The 21,997-nt window shown below is 39.8% G+C and overlaps 1 protein-coding gene across 1 annotated transcript in view; it reads left to right on the top strand.

Annotated features, from left to right (window-relative positions):
• RPA1 (replication protein A1, 70kDa) overlaps nt 1–20,001 on the top strand; it is a 23,401-nt gene extending 3,400 nt beyond the window's left edge. The window contains exons 5-16 of the mRNA XM_010285834.1: nt 3,720–3,806; nt 4,965–5,097; nt 6,048–6,150; nt 7,745–7,813; nt 7,956–8,148; nt 9,253–9,392; nt 11,044–11,192; nt 12,484–12,616; nt 13,656–13,832; nt 15,131–15,238; nt 18,558–18,644; nt 19,002–20,001. Coding sequence (XP_010284136.1) covers nt 3,720–3,806; nt 4,965–5,097; nt 6,048–6,150; nt 7,745–7,813; nt 7,956–8,148; nt 9,253–9,392; nt 11,044–11,192; nt 12,484–12,616; nt 13,656–13,832; nt 15,131–15,238; nt 18,558–18,644; nt 19,002–19,109 — 1,487 coding nt within the window. The 3' untranslated portion in view covers nt 19,110–20,001. The remainder of the gene's footprint in view (nt 1–3,719; nt 3,807–4,964; nt 5,098–6,047; nt 6,151–7,744; nt 7,814–7,955; nt 8,149–9,252; nt 9,393–11,043; nt 11,193–12,483; nt 12,617–13,655; nt 13,833–15,130; nt 15,239–18,557; nt 18,645–19,001) is intronic.
• The last annotated feature ends 1,996 nt before the right edge of the window (nt 20,002–21,997 follow it).

Genomic DNA, 21,997 nt, shown 5'->3' with positions numbered 1-21,997 from the left:
AAGCCCCCCCCCCCCCCCCCCCCGAGATATGTTTAAAAGTATGTTCTTCCAGTTCTGATCTTTAAAAAAGAGAGAGGATAATAAGCACTTAAAGAAAATATTTGAACAGCTCTGTCACTGACATATATACAGATAATGGCTGAAATTTAATAGCAAATAGCTCTTGTTGAAGAATTTTTTTTTTTTCTGGCGGAAGTTAATTAATATATTTTTATTACTAAGGGACCACACATTAGTGGCAACAAGTTTCTGTAGCATGTTTTGGACAAATGGTGGTAGGTGCACTGCCATTCTGGTTAAAAATCTACTTTACTAATCGAACTAGCAATTAGACTTTGTTGCAAAGACATCTTTCTTCATTAACTTTTCTTTTTCCTGGGGAATTAGAGGGGCGTTTGTTAAATGAGCCTAAAGAATCCTTTGTTCCTTTGATAGTTACTTAGCTAATTGCTGTTTAAAAAATGTGTTGACATCTCAGATTTTATGGCTTATTCCCACAGTTGCTGTAGAGACCAAAATTTTCAGAATAGCTATTGAGCAGACTGTTTGGTGTCTTTCTCCCATTTTCCTTGCTTGTGTGATACAAGAGCTTGTGAAATATAGTGTTTTTCATTTATCATGTTGTTGCTTAGAAACGACTGGGAATCTGGTATCTTACAGAAGTGAGCTGAAAATATACCTTTAAGAGTATACATTTTAGTAAAATTACCATGACTTTGATCAAAGTTGTATTCTTCATTTGGGCTTATAAAACACTCAGTGATGACGTTTTGAAATCTAAATGCTTTTGGAGATGGCAGAGTTACAGGTCTATGATCACAGTAAGTGTAGTCTTGCACTAGATGGTAAAGAGATGTCAAATTTGATGTGCTGTGTATTTCATTTTAACACTGATGTTATTCTGCAGACTTCATACTCTTTTATTCGATACTAAATAAGGTTTCAGTTACCAAAGACAGTAATAGTTTAGATTAGGTATGCTTAACCCAGACTTTCTGCTCTGCACGGCTGCCTGATTTGTCATGAAGGCCTTGATAAAATGGCAGAGGCGTATTTCAAGTTGCAGATCTTTAAGTTCCTGTATATATTGAGAATTTATATTTTTGATGAACACTCAGCTAACGCAGAATGAATATCTTAAGAACACTTTGCTGTTTTCATGGGGAAAAAAGTTCAGATGCCTTAAAAATAATGTTTAGTCCTACTTTTGGTCTTACTTGAAATAACAAATCTCAGATTGCTAGACCTAGGATTAAGGAATATTCTTTCCTACACTGTAATACCACAGTAGGACCCAGGGAGTAAGAAGCTGGCTTTTGGCCACTTTATGCTTGAGCAGTAGGAGGTTAATCTGCCTAACAAGGAAAATGGAGACACAATCTTCTTAAAATATATCATAAAAACTTTTCAGGCAGCATTTCATAATAGTATTGAAAATTAAGATTGAGCCACTTAGTTCTTGGTAGAAAATTACAGGGGTAATTTTATTACTGTCATTAATTTCATTCAGATTACTCTGATGCCGGACTTTCTTCTTGCTATAACACTTACTTGCTACTTATGTTCAACTTCTGTCATTAATCTTTCAGCATTTAAATGCTTGTATACTTACACATTCACTTCAACTCTTTCTTCTTCCTTTCTCAGCATTGCCTTTTGGTGTGTGTTCTTTCAAAGTGCATTTTCTTTTCTTTCTCTCCCCCATGCTGCCTCTCTCAGTTCTGGGGCAGGTCTTCTGTCACCACGGCACTGCAGCAGGACCTCTTGGTAACAAATTATTGGAAGCACAGGACTGCTGTTACACAGCTATGGCATTAGAGCAGGGTGCGTGACTAGCTTTGGCCAAAGGTCTTGGGTTTGACTAACCCAGTGTATAGAGCAGAAATGTGATCAGGTATTTCAAGTGCTTTTTCAGCTTCTGCTAATAAAAACTAACAGTGAAAACCAGGCAGAAGAGTCGGTTTTCTGAGCACACTAAGTGATCTGTAGGCCACCAGCCGCCAAAAATCATAGTTTAGGAGTCCCTAGACTCTACAAGCAAGAAAAGTGGAGAGGTATTTCTGCCGCTTCTGTATTTGAACACATGCACAGATGTGTTAATGTATTCTTAATCTGTTGAGAAACACCAGGCTATGGTAGGCAATCACTAAAATGTGATTTTATGTTTCATAATACATGTGGTGGTCATTTGCTTGGTTTTTGGTGAGGGTTTTAATTAAAAAATCCTAGGGAGAAAACAACTGGAACAAAAGTAGAAAGGACATCTCTTGCTGTTGGATACACACATTCCTGTTCTTCTAGAATATTCTTTCCCTGCTCAGACATATTTGTCTCTTCACATGTTTTATTGTGGGGTTTTTTGCCTTCTCCTCTTACACAAAATTAATTTGGGGTGTTGAGCACTGACCCTGAGTGGGTCCTCAGAATACCCGAGGCAGCTGAGGAAGGGTGAAATCTGGCTTCTCCATCTAGCGGATTCTGCAGCAAATACACGTTGCTCTTTGACGTCACCCTGTTGCCAGGGAGACTGCTGTCACCAGTTCACTGATGTGACTCTGCTGCGGCACGTTAGAGGAACAGATTGGTTTTGTGCAAGGCCCTTGTTTTGGTTTGAAAATAACCAGAGAGTTACCTCTGCAGACTACACAACGTTGGGTGACGCTATCGCTATATAGGGGATACCCCAAAGATATCGGGGTCTCCTTGTGTTGCTGTTCTCCTTTACCTTACTTTGTGCCATCCTTCCTTGCCATTCTGTTCTGGGAATCTCTGCTTTTGCTCCTTGTGATGCTTATGGGCTTTCTCTGACCTTCTTCTCCACTTTCTCTGACTATCATCCTTCTCACACCCCAAATCAAAGGGGCTTTGCCTGCTCAGGCCTTGGACTTCCTGCAAACCGATGGCTTAGGAATTGGTTGCATCCAAAAAGACAAAAATGTTGGATGTTTTCTCATCTGGAGGCAAAATATGATAGGACAATTATTCCGCAAAGGAATTCAAATTTTTGAACTACAGATTAGTCTTCTAAAGTACTATTTCTCTTGATATGTCAGTCTGCTCTTTCTCTTGTAATTTATCATCAATATAAGGCAAGTAAAAGTCCTGGAATGTCAAATAAAAAAATGTGCAATACGTACTTACTGTGGCATCATCTTTGCTCCCTATGCAATATACTGCTGTGTCCCAAGGGACCCTGGTGAATACTGAAATGATGACTCCATCATACTCCCATTAAATATCTTCATATTTTTGAAATAAAATATAGCAGGTGTTTTCTTTGTCTTGTGTTAACTTCAGGTTTGACTTTACCCAGTGGATTTTTTGGCCCTTTCTGGGTTTTAAGAGGAATTCTCCTACAGTTTTTATCTTAGCTGTGAGGTAGTAGCAGAAACTACCTGTCAGAGCAATAGAAGCCCATAAAAACTGAGAAGTTGTCAAGATTACTTCGGTGCTGTCCTTTTACATAACTGTCAACTCTGAATTCTTTCGAAGTAGAAAGCAGTTGCTTGAGGAAAGAGATCTGACTGAAATTCCTCCATGGTAATATTGTTAAACAGATAGCTTGCTACTGCCGTGTCTTATAACACCTGGATTTTAGCATGTGTTTTCTGTGTCTTAATTTTTTCATGCAAGCCTTATTTCCTAAAAAAGGCTTAAGGGTAGTTTTAATTACTGTGCTCCCTACTGTACTATATGGTCTTTTTCCATTTGATTACTAGGGCAAGGGCAGCAACGTTCTTCAGCTCCGGCAGCAAACCCAGCACCCAGCAAACCACAGCAACAAAATGGCAATTTGTCAGTAGCAGGTAAGAGTAATTCTGGGCAGGAATTCTGAATTTCTTTTCTGCAGTGCAAAATGACAGCTTAGATTTAAAAAGGATCCTTTGTATAGTAGTGGTGCATGAGAAACACTACAATTGAAGACTAACCCATAGCTTAAAAAGGTAAATTCTCTCAGGAGGCTACTGTATGCTTGGATTTAATAATAAAAAAAAGGTGGGGGGAGAATTTTCCCCAAGGAGAAAAAATGGGAAACAACTTTGAAGCATTGTAAACTGAACATCCAGTCTGATGCAGTTTTGCAGTCTTGAAACAGTGCTCTGTGGACACCCAAATAGGCTACAGTTTGGAGCTGACCAACAGGTGTATTATCAGTGCTGAGAGATGGAGGCCAAACAGTTTAGGTGGTACAGGATTGAAATAACTTGATAGTGCATCTATAAATACATGTTTTTAATCAAGATTTTAAATAGTGAGATGCTGAAGAAAGCAGTCAATGTAAATGTCAGCCTCTAGACTTCTCCTTAAAAGCAAAAAAGTTGTTAAAGTCCTAGCTCTTGGTACTGCTCTACCCTGTCTGTATTCTTTACTCCACTGTTTAAGTATTTTGAAATAGTAAAATTTTGACCCACGCTTACTGCAGCAGACAACAAGCTCTTCCTTCCTGTACTTAAAGCAATACTGCTAATTCTGCACTGAATCTTGTTAATGTATAAATGCAGAACTCTTATGATCAGCTTTATGTCAGGAAATCACTTGATTGTGCGGTACCATTCCTTAGCTGTTCCCCCAAAGGGTGTAGATCTAAGGCTTGATGTGCCATATTTTAGAGAAGGTACTGCTAAGTACTCTGTTCCCACTTAGACGATGTTTAAGTGATTGACTCCGGACACATCTCCACTTCCAGTGTAAGTGCTCTAAAGGTCTGAGTGTGTCCCTTCTGCAGCAGTTTGCAGCCTAGAAAAAAGTGATTAAACAAACTTTCAGCAGCTCTGTGGTACCCACATAGCACAGTGAATGGAGCTTTAAGTGCCTACCCAGGGTTAAGTATAACTTTGCCTTCTATGCAGCTCCCCATAGCGTGGTGGGAAAAATTCTGCCTGACCTTGCACCACGAGTTGGTTTTAACCTGGCTTTTGTCTGCAAGGCTGAAATTCTTCATGCTTTGTTGTGGTTTTTGAAAGGTCCTGCTGCTCCGAAGTACCATGCTCCCTCAAACCAGTTTGGTAAAGCGAGCACTGCCAGCTCGGTGAAGACACCAGGAGGATCACAGGCCAAAGTAGTGCCGATTGCCAGCTTGAACCCATACCAATCTAAGTGAGTTGTCATGGTTTGCTAGGTATTACTCAAGGTCACAGGCGTGAGGGAACAATAGCTTCTTTTTGCTTTCTCAGATATGAATCTCTGTCAAATCATTCTTGGAGTTCTTTTGAGTTTATTGGTTAACTTCAAACAAACAAAACCAACAATAACAGAAAAACCACACAAAAAAACCCAACCAAACAAAAACCTCCACAGAAACAGCTGTACAGGTTTTGGGTTGTTTTTTTGTTTCTTGTTTGTGGGTCTGGGGTGGGTTTTGTTGTGGGGGGTGGGTGGTTTTTTTGCTTTGTTTTGTTTTTTTTTTTTTATTTCATCAACACTGACAATCTGAGATTTGGCTTTGCATTGTCTTGGTAAAATTACCCTGCTGAGCTTGATAGGTTTTTAATATTTTAGTTGAAAATCAATTGACTTCTCTTTTTTCCTAAAGCAACCTTCTTTTTGGGAACTTAATGACAAAATAGCTCAGTAAGCTATTCACTTCGGCTACTGTTCTGTTGAAAAGCATGAGGATGTAATTATTTCGTGAATGACATTTTTAAGTTATGCAAACTGATTTGATTACCCAAGTTAAATGTGAATCTTATAATTGAGCTCTTGAGTTCTAGCATGGCTTTTCAGAACAGGCAAACTGCTGTATGAGAAATGTACCCTAGAAGAGTAAAAGATTTGAGGCCTGCTTCTATGCAGAAGGATTGTTTGCTACTATTATCATACTAGATGCTTTATGGCTGGCTTTGTTGCTTTCTCTACAACTTTCTGCCTTTAATGGTGTAGGCCATTAAAATAGAAAGCAGCAGAAAAGCAGGTAGAGTTGCTGAGGTGCAGTGGAAAAATTCTGACTTTTAAATAGTGACATTCCAGTTCCAAAGGTTTGTCAATTCAATCCCTTCTTAAAAAAAAAAAATAAATACACAGAACAGTGATTTCTTGCGTAATTTCAGGTGGACCATTTGTGCTCGTGTTACCCAAAAAGGCCAGATCCGCACGTGGAGCAATTCCCGTGGTGAAGGAAAGCTCTTTTCTATAGAGCTAGTTGATGAAAGCGTAAGTGTTGCATGTTGAGAAAAAGATAATGTGTGCCAGATGCTGATGAACCCTTCATAAACACAGAATAGAGGAAATAAAGTGTATGATAGGAAATGTTTTTTTTATTACGACTGAAGCTTGTATTCCTGTGTTCATTAAGTTGAGCGTCAACAACCCAGGTTTTTATCCAGAATGAAGTCTTAAATGTATGGCATTGCTGATTATTTTTCATTAAAGTCTATAGTGGGTGACTGAATTTTTGCAGCTTCACAATATAGTTGTTTATGGAAACTGATAACCTAATACTGAGGTTTGTGGTGGTTTCCTGTAGATTGAGGTCTCATCCTTCCTTAGATACACATTACAAAACAAAGAGTGAGGGGAGCATTGCCTCCAAGTTACAAGCTTTCATTTTCATGAGGAAATTGGAGTACAAGTTATTGTAATACTAGGAAATTTCATCTGTGGTTTGTTTGGGGAGTGGTATCTGGTTAATCTACCTAAACTTGCAGTTTGTCAAACTTCTTATCAAATTACAGCCTTCTGTCATGAAAACAAGATTCTGCTAGATTATGTTTTGGGCCCCTCACTACAAGAAGGATGCTGAGGTCCTGGAGCGTGTCCAGAGAAGGGCAACGAAGCTGGTGAGGGGGCTGGAGCACAAGTCTTATGAGGAGCAGCTGAGGGAACTGGGGTTGTTTAGTCTGGAGAAGAGGAGGCTGAGGGGAGACCTTACCGGTCTCTACAACTACCTGAAAGGAGGTTGTGGCGACGAGGGTGTTGGCCTCTTCTCCCAAGTAACCAGTGATAGGACAAGAGGAAATGGCCTCAAGTTGTGCCGGGGGAGGTTTAGATTGGATATTAGGAAAAATTTCTTCACTGAGGGGGTGGTCAGGCATTGGAACAGGCTGCCCAGGGAGGTGGTGGAGTCGCCATCTCTGGAAATGTTCAAAAAACGTGTGGATGTGGCACTTCGGGACATGGTTTAGGGGGCATGGTGGTGCTGGATTAATGGTTGGACTTGATGATCTTGAAGGTCCTTTCCAACCTAGTGATTCTGTGATTCTGTTTAGTATAAAATGTGAGGTTAATAATGTAACACGTTGTCATCAGCCATTTGTTTTCTCTGCATACTGTCTGTATTCAATTTTTAAAAAACATTATTTATATCTAGTGAGTTTATAATTGTTATTAATTCTTACTTAAAGACTTGACATAGTGTGTGAGTGGGAGATATTACAATATACTGTGTGTTAACTTGTGGAGCAGTGTGATCTATTTGAATTTTATTTTTTTTCTGTAATGGCAATTGATGTCAGTTTTATGAGTACCTTTTCAGAGGTGTATATATGATATATGTAGTTCTTACTCATTCCATTCTGAAGCTCTAGATATACTAATGAGACTTGAGTATGAGATTTGATGGTCAGGTGTAGAATATGTCATTTTAGCTATAGCTACAAATGTGAGGAGAATGTTGTTTGTTTCTCACATGCCTGGAGCTAGCCTGGCAGACCACACTATGTCTGATGCCACTTAACACTGCAAAGATTTCTTTTTATTTTTTTCATGCCGAATTTCAGTTCTGACCAGCTCTCCTGTTTTCCTGCAGGGTGAGATTAGAGCTACTGCATTCAATGATCAAGCAGACAAGTTCTTTCCACTCATTGAATTGAACAAGGTATGGTAGCATTGTGCTTTCATACTGACATGGGCTAAGAAAGAGGAACTTCAGCATAGCAAGGATTTTTAAAGGTGAACACAACCTATTTTCTCTGTCTAACTTCTGATAATATCCTCTGTTTCATTACTTTCTCCTGTAGGTATATTATTTTACCAAAGGCAATTTGAAGACTGCCAACAAGCAATATACAGCTGTTAAGAATGACTACGAGATTACATTCACTAATGAGACTTCACTTGTGCCCTGTGATGATGCCCAGCATCTTCCATCTGTTCAGTTTGAGTTTGTATCCATCTCTGACTTGGAGAACACACCCAAAGACTCAATTGTTGGTCAGTCTAAGTAGCAAAATGGCAAGCTCTAAAGCTTTGAAATTTTACTTTTGTGTCCTAAATACTGGGGAGGTAATGAGCATACAATGCTTCGAGTGTTGTGATCTCTTAAATGAAGTTACCCAGTCATAGTGCCATGAAAAATACCTTGGGTAGTTTTCCTATTAAGATGTCTTTGGCCTGTTCTGCCAACAATATGTAACGATTTTTCTTCAGACTTGTGCTTCAAACTAAAGACAGTAAATGATACTTGTTTATTGTACTATGATGATTGTTTTCCACAGAAAAGGGATGAAAGAAAAATGTCCTTGCTCAGCACGTGTGCATTTCATACCTTCCGTGGTCTTGCTTTCTTTCACTCACTAATTATCTCTGTAGTGATTTTGGCATAATTCATTGCATCCAAGTCCAAGTTGCATGACTGTTTTGGCTTGCTTTGTGAAGTATCGGAGGTTTGTTTTTCTGTAATTTGTTGGGCAGAGTACTCCGGAAAAATCAGAGGCTTGGGTGGGGGCGAGGGTTCTCAGGTTTCACAGGCACAAGATGCCTGTGATTCAGAGGCATTCAGCTAGGAGTTTTAAAGGTAGACCTGTAATATTAAAAATGGTATATTTTTAGGGGGTGCGAAGGATATTACATTAGCTGTTACTACCCAAACATGCAGACTTGTTTAAGTTGCAGCTTACGGTCATGGGGCTACAGTGAAGGCACTAGCCAGTTGCTTTGTTGTAATAGTCACTTTGAAACCCCTTGCCTGAGAGACTTGTGCTTAAATAGCAAGAGTGTGCATTACAGGATCAGGGCTGAAGTCCTTTGACAGATGTGATGGGAAGAGATAGTACAATGCCTTGATCTCGCTAATGTGGTGAGGCTTGCATTCATCAATATCTTAATGAATTCGTCAACAAAATTAAAGCACTGAAGAGTTCTGTAGTGGAGTATTCCTACCATAATACACGTAATTTCCATATCAGATTTGATTTGAATAGGGAGCTAAGATACAAGGTAAAAATCTGACAGTAGGTTTGAATTCTTCTCTTGTGATCTTGTATTCCCCAATTGTGACCCTTGAGTAACTCTAACTGAATTGTAACTGTTTTTCAGATGTAATTGGAATTTGTAAGAGCTATGAAGATGTCACTAAAATTGTAGTGAAAGCTAACAATAGGGAGGTATCGAAGAGGAACGTGCATCTGATGGATACATCAGGGAAACTGGTGACAGCTACGCTATGGGGAAATGAGGTATGTTCTCTCTTACCTGTTCTTAAGCAAAGGTTCCTTTGTGTGGGGTGAGGAAACAAGTGTGCTGTTGTCATCTGAGATGGGCATAGCACTGAGACAGAGTCCTGGGTGTTTAAGGATCAGGGGCAGAGAGAAGGTGAAAGACTGTCTGATTTCATTCAGGTGTGATGTTCTTAACCTTTCTCTGACAAACTGCTGACATGATCTGACTAATGTGTTCTGAACAACTGCAGACATTGTATCTCAAGCCCAAAGACTGAAGCTAACAGGCTTCTGGTTTAGGAAAGGGTACGAGTTGCAGTTTGATTATGGAAAAGCCCTGTGGCTACTGCTGTCTCATTTGAGATTAATTTTATTCGTAGGGTAGGATACATGTTACCCTGCATAAATTGCTCCTTAACTAGGAGGTTGAGAGGCTGTATCTCAGACTAGGAGTTTAAAGCCTCAGAGCCTTGGAATTGAAAGTTTGAGTAGTTGCAGTAAACTGCTTCTTTATTCTTTTAACAGGCTACTTTGTTTTCTGCCAGTGTTGTAGATACTTAGGGGTTTATGTTCCAGTCTATGAAACGGGAGTGATCCTGCCAGCTTGACAGTGGTGCTTTATGGCTAAATGATCAAGTGCGCTGATATTGTAGGTAGCTAAACACCATTAACCATCTGCTGATGTAAATGAAGTAAACTGAAGTTCAGTATCACAAAGTTTTGAGGTTGAACCAGGTTGTTATAGGAGAGGCTACTGATAATCAATTCCTGGCATAACTCTTCCAACAGACATCAGGGTCTGCATTTTACAAAGTTAAATCTGTTTGCTTGTAGAATAGAGACAACAAGAAGCATGGAGAGGAAGTGCCGTATGGCTTGCAGCTGGCACAGTTAGAGTTAGAATCTGTATCTCCTTTGCAACAGTCATTCCCCTAACTGCCGGGGTATGTTTTGTGTTCTTTTTGCATCTCCTGGACACAGTGAATACTACTGCTAACTCCAGCTCGTTTGTAATCTTTAAGCACATGATCCTCCCCTTGCTTTCTAAGTGGTGTGGGGTCCAGAAAATGTATACCTTTCAAAACCTCTCTCATGCCAAGAGGTTCTTTGTTAGTGTCAGACTTTACTCAGATAACAAACTGATGGCAATGGAACAGCATTAAAGCAGCTTTATGAGATTAAAAACAGAAAACGGAAAGTTGAGGAAAAAGTGTTTGGTCAGCATACCTACACTTCTACTTCTTAAGTTGTGGTGGAATCATGATTGGCTCAGTCAAGCCAAGTGAGTTGTTTCATCTCCTGAAGAGTCTAATCTGACAAAGTAGTTTTTCCTGTTTGGAGAAACCTCTATTTCCGTAACTCCTCTCCTTTTCTAAAATCCTTGTGTAAAACTCCTAAATGGAGGGGACCAATGCTTTTTTCCCAAACTAGTGGTGTGACTTAAGGATTCTGTGGTTCCTCTGGAAATGGGGTGTTAGGATTACAGCTTTAATTGTTAGCTTCCTTTTCTTAAACTCCTAGTGATATCACTTAAAACCTTACCTTCTAAATACAGTAAGATAGTTTGATTCTGATACGGTCTCTTGTCGTGATCTGTGAATTATGACCACAAGTTCAGTACCTTTACTGCAGTATGCTGCTAATCTTTTCTGTTTTTTCACACGTGCAGGCTGAACAGTTTGATGGTTCTAGACAACCTGTGATAGCCATCAAAGGAGCCCGAGTCTCTGATTTCGGTGGTAGAAGCCTGTCTGTCCTGTCCTCAAGTACAGTTGTCATCAACCCTGACAGCCCAGAGGCTTTTAAGCTCCGAGGATGGTATGAGTGTGTGTTTATGTTGATTCGTTCCAGCCTGCTGTGGAGTATTTAGTTTATTCTGTTCCTCTGTACTTGAACAGTCTGTATAGTACTGAAGAAAGGTAGCAGAGGATATGGGTTCCAGGGCTATAGAAACTTCTCTTTGAAAGCACTAGAGCCTGAAAGGCAGTCCTTAAGTTGTTCAATTCAAAAACTTCTGATTCCATGACAGACCTTGAAAAATTGAAATAGAAGTAGTGCATGCGGACTCAAAGCCTTGGAAGGCGTCGTGAAATCAGACTTGACCAGCTCCACTTTCTGAGGTGTTATCTGAGAGAACAATATTTTTTTTCACAATCTTTTTCCGTTTTGTGGAATCTGATACGCCCTCTGTTCGTATGGACTGGAGGAACAATGTTGACTACTTCTATTGTCTATTTCTTATCAGATATTTTTCAGATAGTAGAATAACATTTTTATGGTTGTCAGGAAGACAAAGTGATTTCTTGGTTAGTTGTTTCTACTGTAGGTACTTGCTAAACTGTTTGCTATAACTACTAACATGGTGAGATGTGGCATATGTACGAATAGGGTTAACTGCTGACAGCATCAGATTCGTGAATCCTGAGTATCACGTTCTAGTTAAATCACACAAACGTGGATAAAAAGGAATGGTATTCTCCATTTGTCATTGAGGTGTGGCTCTCCCATACTTCAGAGGGTTGTTGAAGATAAAATTGATTGTGGGTCTTGGCTATTACTGTCACGCTTTAATTAAGTTCAGTTTTGGAGTCTCGTTGGTGTGTTTCTCGAATCACAAAATATACCAAAATAGGATGGCAGTACAACCTTTTGCTGAAAAGCTGTGCTTTCTTATTTCAACAGAGGAAGCATAATCTTTTCAATGCTATTTGATTTTTCTTTCAAAGCTGCTGCGAAGATAATGGTACCATGTAATTTAATTTTAATTATGGAAATATCTTGATGCCCTTAAATCTTGTTATCTGACTGCCTTTAAGAGGCATGCAGTGCGTGGTTTGACCACTAGCTGGCAAACAAATTGCAGTTATATAGAACAAAGCTGTCCTCCTTTTGTGGGTTTATAAAATACTGTGCTAATTAAGTCAGACTATTAACTTATTCTGAAATGTTATTTTTGTTTGCAATATACACAAATTACTGTAATTGTTTCCTTTGCAATCATTGATAAAAAAATCCCTCATGTATTAAAATCCCTCATGTATTAAGTGCAAGCTTTTGATAAGTCTGTATGGTCTGCTATCCAAAAATAGAAGTGCATCTCTGGTTCCAGGTTTGACTCTGAGGGGCAGCTTCTGGAATGTGCCTCAATCTCTGATGTGAGGGGTGGGCCAGCATCTGGAGCGAGTACCAATTGGAAAACTCTGTTTGAAGTCAAATCTGAGAACTTGGGACAAGGAGATAAGGTAAAGCATGGCCACTGAGTACAAGCTTTGTGTATTGGGGAGAAAATAAAAAGCTAGACTTTATGCAGTCATTCTGCTTACTGTAGTCCAGTTGTTGAGCCGTATATGCTTACTCTTTCAGAATTTATGCTATTAAATTTTTTTTTCAAATAAATTCAAGCTTGTTGCTGATGGTGCAACATGATACTATGCTTGCAAGAGAATTCTAAACCTTGTATAAATGGGGGGGCGTTCACCCCAAAGATGTTTATATAAATAGCACAGTGTTCTAGGAGAAACAGGCGCATTAGGAGGAAGTGGTTTTCAAGGGTGCATGCTTGGTCAATAGAAAAGCTAGGAATAAAACCCAGGTCTCTCGCATTCCAGTCCAGTAACCTCTCTAGGCTTAGAGTGCTTCTTGACTTATTTTTAATTCCTTTCTATTTCAAACTTAAGTGCTAAGCCATTAGGGATATGCAAGAACTTCTATCTAAGGAAAAAACTTTACCTGTAATTCAGCTATTTTCTGTGAGATTTTTTTTTTTGCACATGCTTCTTAAGCAACCTCCGTGTATCTGTTGAAAGAGTTGACCATGGTCTTAAACCATTAGGATGATTATTCTGGTACGGTGAGTGGGTATTTTGTTCTGTAGGCTATAGTTTAATCAAATGCTTATCTGTAATACTACACAGTAGGCTTTCTGGTTTTTGTATTGACTCCCAAAAGAAGCATAGGAAAGTGCAGAATCTTAATCCTGTGAAAAAATGAAGATTTGAACAGACACAATAGAGAAGCAAATATGCTTTATCTAAAGAAAACCTAGCAATTGGAGTTTCCTGCAATGGAAACACAAAATAATCTTGCTGTAGGGGCTTTATTTAACATAATAAAAGCCTGAAAATTATTGCCAGAGGAGTTGATTTACAGTTTCCCAATAATCCATAGCTGTTAAGCTTTCTAATCCTAAATATCCAAGTATGGGTGCCTTGCTTTGTAGTCAATTCAGAATTGGAAAACATTGAGTATTTTGAGGATAATGTTGCACACTTGCTCTCCTAGGCAGATTATTTTAGCTGTGTGGGCACAGTCGTACATCTGCGCAAAGAGAACTGTATGTACCAGGCGTGTCCCTCTCAGGATTGCAATAAGAAAGTGATAGACCAACAAAATGGACTGTATCGTTGTGAAAAGTGCGATCGTGAATTCCCCAACTTCAAGTACCGCATGATGCTTCTGGTGAGTAAACATTAGAAGAGGGTGTGTTTGTCACTGTTTTCCTTGTACAGTCCAAATAGAAATCTTTCAAGAGAATGGGGTGTTAGGGTGCTGTTTGTCTGTCTGTGGTTCCTGTGGGTTAGGGGATATTTAAAGGGCTTGTATGCTGTACCTGAGTGAGGGATGTTTCATTGAGATGATTAGCAGTCTGTTTTCCTAGTGCTCCAATTAAAAGCTTTTCTCTTTGCCAAAAAGTTGATGCTAGCTCAGTTGATTCTGGTTTCCAAGTGTACTATGCAGTGCAGAGTACAGATGGCCTACGCCTCTTCAGTAGTGAAGATAAACTGAAGTAAAATGGCATTTCTGGAGAGCAGTAATTGCACTTTTACAGCTGCTATCTATATTTAGTACTTTTTTTTTTTTTTTTGGTAGGTATTGTTCTGTCTCATGCTTTAATGGAGCCTGCTTCAGAAAGTTGTCTGGGGATTATTATTGTGATGCCCGCTTATACCATAAGCATTGAACCTTCTTCTGTTTTACATTAGAGTTGTATCTGCTGCTTAAAAATGCTGTGCCAGGTGGGCATGCAGAGAGAAGGGAACTATCCCTGCAGTCTCACTAAAACACAAACTGCTTCTGAATAATTTCTAGCAGATAACTTCTAGGAATGCATGAACTACTTTACATATCAGAATCATTCTCGTAGAATATAAAGGGGATAGTGAGGGTACAATCAAGGCCTTCAGAACAGTGCGTCTCCTATTTCCCCATCCCTAATTGTTGAGGCAGCCAGGAAATGCATGTGAGGCTAGTATTTGATCTTTTTATGGCTCTGTCTTGTCCTTGAATGTTTCGATAGTTTCCTCACGACATAATATTACACGTGTTTATGCTTAAGTATTCAGGTACGTACAAAGTAAATGCAGTGTGCAGTCTCTCTGGTGTCCCCCATTGGTGATGATTGTTCCGGGATACCTGTTCTTGCTCACAGCTCATCAGTGACAGCAGAACAGAGCTGAATATCCATCAGCGTGTACCACTGTGATCTTGTTGGCCTTTTCCTGTGACACAATGTACTGTCAATATTAACTTGCATTAAGTTACTGTGACATTCAGCGGAGCTTAAAAAAAAAAAGGTGCCTTCCACCTTCAGTGATGGAAAGTACCTGTGGTACATAGGGCTCTGATAGTTACTGGAGATTTAAAACTCTATAGCTCTGAAATAAATCTTTCTCTTATACTGTCTTCTGTCTCTCTTGAGGAACAGGCAACTGGATGAAATAACCTTTTGGGTTTGTTTTTTTTGTTGTTGTATTTAGGTGACCATTGCAGACTGTCTAGAGTATCAGTGGGTGACTTGTTTCCAAGAGTCAGCAGAATTCATTCTTGGGCAAAATGCAGCTTTCCTGGGAGAACTGAAGGAAAAGGTCAGTCTGCTAGCTTACTGTATTTTTAGTAAAGGTCTAGAAGTTGAACTATGTTTCGCACATCTTGTTGTTGGGCTGCCCTCAAATTTCTTGCCTTTTTTTTTTTCTTTTTTTTTTTTGATCCTCCTGGTAAGGAAATATTCTTGTAATGTTGACTTTGAAGGCAACTTGACAAAAGACATAAGGTATATGTGTTGATACATCAGGGAGCATGAACTCATCCCTGTATGCACACTTACAGCACTCCTAAGTCAGCAGAGGTGGCAAAGACAGTGTGTTATGTTTATGTAGTTGCTGTGGAAATATACAGCGTTATTAAAACAAATACAAAAGTGCCATATGAAAGAAAGGGATATTCTGCGTCATTTGGCAAGAATTTGATCTTGCCCATTCTCTAAGTGATAGACCAGCTCAGGGGCCTGGCAGTCCAAGATTGTTCTCCAGGTGTTGGACTTCAGTATCTTTTACAAGTTCACAAAGCATTGCTTCTCTCTAGTCTGAAGTTCTTGGCAGGGACTTGTTTACTCTCCTCAGGATTATTTTCCACGGGCCATCTGCCTGGAGAATAGAGACTTGCCTGGTTTCCCCCATGGTTTGCTCCCACAGTCAGTCTGTCTACCTCTGAGCTCTTTTGGCTGTTAAAAGCTGGAGATCAGCCTGTCCTTATCACCTGGACCTTAAGAGACAGCTGATTACCTGACGATAGTATTACAGCCTTTAGAGGGCTGACAGCTTTAACACATGTTGACTCCAGCAGAAAGGACAGGCTGTTTTACGATTGTACCTAGATTGGGAGAATCTGCAAAAAACCTGTTTTAGCCATGAATGCTAACAACATTATTCCTAATGCGTTCCAAAAATTTGTTTACAAAACCAAGAAGTTCCAGAACGCTTTGTATGTATCTTTGTAAGTAGGCAGGGAGCTTTTTGAACTAATGTGTGTTAGCCCACTTCTGAATTCTCTTTTTTTTTTTTTTCTCCCCAACTATCATCAGAAACTTTGTGGGTCATATGAAAACCATAACTTGTAAAACAGGTCATTGGCAGAGATGCTTAAGTGACCTTTCTTTGACAGATTAGAACAGTTTTTAAGGTTGTAAGTCATTGAACACTAACAGACAGTATTTTCTTCCCTTTGTCACTATAAGCTGCTTTGCTACATTTGCCTTTCTTCCAGCCAAAATAATCTTCTGATTTTTTTAGTTGTCTGCTATATAGAATCTGTGTGGTTTTGGTTTTGTGGGGGGTTTTTTGTTGTTTTTTTTTTTTAAATAGTGATGTGGAAAACGTAAGTTCTTGAGTTGCATGTGAGCACTGCTGTGCTCCCAGGCTGAGGCTGGTTGGTAGTAGGGCTCCATAGATACACCAGTTGTTGGTTAACCCATTGCTTAGCTGTGGGAGGGAAATGAAGCAGGAGGGATTGAGGCTGTAGTCCCGGTTTTCCTGAGACACTTGTAGACCTCATCTGCTTCTGCAAAGCAGGGCTGATTTTCCGGTGATTTACATACAAGAATGGTTTTTGGAAATTTCCTGCACTTTGGCTTTGTAAAATAAGTGGTACAAAGCTTGTGGTTCTGGGACGCTAAAAGTTTTTGTGAGATTATGAAGGCTGGACACCTCTGTTCTGTAGGAAGATGTATTGCTAGGGCATTTTAATTAGATGTGCTCACACTTTTACATTTCCGTTTTCAGACATTCTTCACTTTTCTTACTTCAGTCAAGCTTAATCTCTGCTAGAGTTCAAACAACATTTCTTAGTTGCTTTTAATGCTGAAGAGAACTGGGTGGGGAGGGAGACACAGCAGATCGTATGTAGCAGTACAAACATGTAATGTCTTTTGAAGAGCTGCCTAATGGAAATGGCTGAGGATAGAAAATGGAACATAATACGGAATGAGCCCTTCAGCGGGAATGCTTTGTGTGCCTGGAGAAATTGTTTTTGATTTGACACTTTTATGAGCCTTTAAAAATGGTACTTGATGCATTTTCGGTAAGCTTTTCGTAGTAGTTTTCCTCTGAAGACCTGATGCAGTGTCTGTGAGGTTGGTGGGAGTCTTTCCACTGCTCACAGTACACATTGAGTCCACGTACAGCCAGTGACCATGCTAAGCATAGATATGCATGCATGGTTTTTCATCTACTTCTCCACTGTGCTTGTTGCCAAAGGAGGTGATGTAGGGTAGCAGTGACTGGTATGCTAACGGCATTTTTCTACTTACTAATGGTTAGCATTGTTTGTGGCAGAGCTGGAAACAGAAGCCAAATGCTTTATTAAGCGAGTTTTCTTATCCTTTAATCCAAACAATGGTCAGAAGAAGGGTTTTTTAATATTCAGGAAGGATATGCCTAAATTTTGCATTCCATGAAACTAGCTACTCCTGTTCACCTTCATTTGTTGTGCTTTTCTGAACCGTGGGAGAATCACTGTGTAGTGTAAAATAGTGCTGCGCGCATTTAAAAACAGCAGATGTGACACTTGGAATATGAGCGTAACTGAGGTGGGTTCAGTTCCAGATCAGATGCTCTGTTCTGCTGCTGGAGTGACTGATCAAGTCAAGTGCCTCTGGTAGATAAATGCATTAATAATTACTTGTCTGTATCATCATGGGGCTGCAGGATTTTTGTGGAATGTCAACAAAGGTTTTTACAACTAATTTTTACAAAAATAAACTTTTTCCACAGTCTCCACAACTTACCTCCTTCTTTTCTACTGTTTTGACAAATTGTCTGTTATAAATGATGATGATGTTAGTGTTCATATGGTAATTAGAAGCAGCTTTATGTTATAAATATGACAGTTTTCTAATGGTTATAAAAGCGTGTTCAAAACATGCATCCACTTTTTATAGAACATCCTCTTAAATAGCTCTGTGTCACGTTGTGAAGGATGCACACAGCCTTGATGGATAAGCAGAGAAACAGATTGCCTAATAAGACAATTAATAGGGAAATAGTTAATTCTGTCAGTGTTTGTAATCATAGGAGAACATCAGAATTAGCCAGTTAGGCAGCATGTGAGTATTTCATGTGGATTTAGAGTATTTTCATTCTGTACACTTGGTTGCAGATTCAGTGCAACTGTACACTATTTTGTTTAGGTAGCTGAAAAGTTTTCATCTTGAACTATACTTTTTCTTAAAAACTTTAATTTATGGTTTTGGCATCTAAAACTTGATGGAAGATTCAGCTCTGCCTACATGATCCAGTTAGTTCCATCATTTTGCCAAGATCAGCAAAAGCTGATGTGTTCGAAAAGTTCATGGTACTGCTGGAAGCCCGGAGTGTCTGCTGCTGATATCTGTCTTTGTCCTTCTTACAGAACGAGCAGGCATTTGAAGAAGTGTTCCAAAATGCAAACTTCAACACGTATGAGTTCAGGATCCGAGTAAAATTGGAGACATACAATGTAAGTATCCTCCAAAAGGCAAATAACGTAGCATGTGGCTCTTGTAGTTTGACTTGTCTCCATAGGAGGTGGCTTCCTCCTCCTGTGTTTCTGGGGATGAGTTTCCAAAGATACTTGCTCGCACAAATACTGTCAGTCTTGAAGGAGAGATCCACTGTGGTGAACACTGCTCCCTCTCATGTTCACTAAGCCTGGCTTGTTTCAAATGAAAACCACATATCTGCTCTGGGAGTCAAGTTTGGACTCCCAGCTAACCCTGATACCAAAAGCAGTAAGTTACTGGGGCAGGAGGAGGTTAGAATAAAATGCTTGAGTGCTTAGTGTTGTTCTTTTACATGCCATATTTCTCTTTCACAGGATGAATCTCGTATTAAGGCTACAGCAGTGGACGTCAAACCTGTGAACTACAGAGAATACAGCAAGAGGCTGATCGCGAGCATCAGGAGAAATGCTCAGCTAGGGTGAGGAGGCTGATGCTGACTGATTGAAGCTAGAACTTCCAGGAAAAGCTCAGTAGATGATATTACATTGACTTTTTCCCCACCCCATGTGTGACAATTCGGCATTAGTTACACCGTGCATGGTAGTCCAGCGTAGTGGGCTAAGTGATGCGATGCATTTCTCTGAAGATACACCCTGGTAGGTGAGAGTGCACTCTAATGGTCACGCTGTTGTAGGCTGTTAAGCGGTGACAGCTTTAAAGAGGAATCCCTAGAGAGGTCGCCAGGGTCTTTAGACAAACCATTCAGAATGTCTGAAGTAACTTTGCTTCTTACTATATGTAAAGCTGAATTATATAACCATTGTGTCGTCTTTGCAAGAAAGTAGTGACAACCTTGACACTTTGTCTTGTTCAGCAGAGGGTAGGAGGAACAGCTTTCAGCTATGGACGAAGGAGAACAGGTCTATTAGCGCAACTTAGTTCCTTTCCGTAGAATTCAAAGGCTTTCTCTTTCCACAGGTGCCATGCAGTTGTTAATGCTTGGAATGGCAATATGGTAGAATTATTAATCAAAGACATATCTCTTATATCTGAAGAATATCCTTCCTTCAGGGTTTAATAGACTGAGTCAGATGGGTCTGATATTAATCAAAATTGTCTCTTCTGAGGAAGGCAGATAAGCATTGACTCTCCATCCCCCAGGGAAATCTAGGCAACTACAAAGCATTGCTTTAGTTTTCTCTTCAATTAATACTATGGATTTTTGACTGATTTTAGCTCACATTTCCTCCCTATACATATTTCGTATGTTTCTATGTTCAGTTTCTTTGGTTTTATTTGTAATGATGTTAATCAGAAACAGGTCTTTAAATGGGGGGAGCTTTGTTTCAATAAACACTGTTTAATTCCTGTGTAGTGAATTTTGCTTTCTTTGAACACCAAAGACTTCTCATTACTGGAAAGCAATTAATTAGCTTTCATAATAAGCTTTCACTTGGGGGAGATGTTACCTTATTACAAACTCTAAGGTTAGACTGAAGAATGGAGACTACTTTGCCTGATGTTAACATCATGGAAATGCAGTGATATTTTCACCATTTCTGTGCCTGAGAATGCTGATGAGCTGGCACTTCTGGGATTTTTATTGACGTTTACACAGCAGTCTAAAACTAACCAGGCTTTGAGATTTGTTCAGACATAGAGCTAGTACAGAAAACAGTAATTATGCTACTGGGCTTTTCAGTCAGCAGAGCATGCTAGCTCTGTGTGCTCCTAATCACATTAATTATGTGTTCCCTGGCTGCAGCTCACAGCTTGGCATTTGCTGCACAGCTCCAAGCATCCAGGCAATACTGCAGTGGGTCTCTGGTAGCAAAAGTGAAATTTACTTATTTATTTTGCTCTGTAGAGCCCTGTTTCTTCATGTATTCAGTTTGTGGCCTTTGTTTCCCATGGTTTCTTGTTTGTCATCTTAAGTCTTTATGTTTAAGAACTGTAAGTGCCATTTCCATTGATGGACGTGAAGAACATTATTCTGGGCCTGTTAATTGCACAAACAACCTCTTTTGGATTCTGAGGATCGTGACTGGGTTCTTCTGCTGATGTCTTGCATTTTTTATTGAAGTGTTTGTTCCCTCTGACCTTGCTTATGAAGCATTGACTAGAAAATTACAGTCTTCAGCATGGTTCTGGATTGACAAATGGTAGGTTGGTGGTGATCATCTATCTTTCCACTCTGCTAACCAGTCTTTAGTTCTGCTCTTCCTTTCCTGTCCCTCCTTCCCAGTTTGAGGGGACTTGTAACAAGTGGTAATGCAAAATTTTCTTGAGGCTATTTCCAATGCCCGTAGACACCAGGAGGTTTTAATGGGCATTTGTGTTAGCATGTATTCGCTGGTGTTGCAGCTTTGAGATGATGTTGCACACCTGCCCCTGCTGGGGCAGCTCATTCTCCCAGAGGGAATCGCTGTGCATCCTTATCGCTGGGTTCACTATGCCATCAGCCAGAGCACTAGAGATGGAATGTATCAAAACTCAAGAGTATTAAGGTATCTTACAGGTTCAACTGAATGACCTTGAGAACTGGAACAGAAAATCAACTTAAAACAGTTTGCGTGAAAAGTCATTTATTTGAGGACTAATAAAAAAAAACAACCTTCTGCTATAAAGTGGATGCTCATTAGTGACTGAAGAGTTGGAGGGTTTTAATCATGCTTCAATCAGCTAGTATATGATAAAAACATCAAGCTATGTAAGGCAAGGTATTTCTAGTCTAGCTATACAAGTACCATAGGATTATATAAGCCTCTGCTGTGAGATCTCATCTCGAATGCTATGTGCAGTTCTGGGCTGCTACATATAGAGGCAGAAAAGAATCTCAGCTGGGGTGAGTACAGAGGAGGACTACACCGCTGAGTAGGAGAATTAAGATCTTTTTTAGGAGGGGCCTAGAAGAGCTAATTTAGCAAAATGAATGCCGAGAGGGAGATATGATTTCCCACTTATATAAAATATATAGATATATGCATATACATCTTGCTTCCTTCCCCTGATCATAGGCTAGAACTGTTGGAGATAATCGGCTAATAAATAGTTTGTCAATCAAAAGAAAGTGAGGTTCTGAAGCAGCCATCTAGCTGAGGAGCGAGGGCAGGGAAGCTGTGGAGGTGTCTCCATTCTCTTCTCCCACCTCATTGCCAAGTGGCCATGGCCATCCAGACCCTGGTGGATCGCTGACACGGGCCGTGGAAAGCGGGACTCTTCAGAAGGTTCTGGGCTCTTTTGACTATGCTAATTAAGGACAAATGTGTGGACTCACAATGCTAATTAGGATTATTGGCAAACAAGCCTGTGTCTCCCCTTCATCATAAATCCCCCGCTGCTGGTGTCCATGTTATTGCTGGATGGCTTC

Source organism: Phaethon lepturus, unplaced genomic scaffold (genome assembly GCF_000687285.1).
Source record: "Phaethon lepturus isolate BGI_N335 unplaced genomic scaffold, ASM68728v1 scaffold11494, whole genome shotgun sequence".
Taxonomy (NCBI): Eukaryota; Metazoa; Chordata; class Aves; order Phaethontiformes; family Phaethontidae; genus Phaethon; species Phaethon lepturus.
Note: the sequence above shows the minus strand (reverse complement) of the source record. Positions and strands in the feature narration are given on the sequence as shown.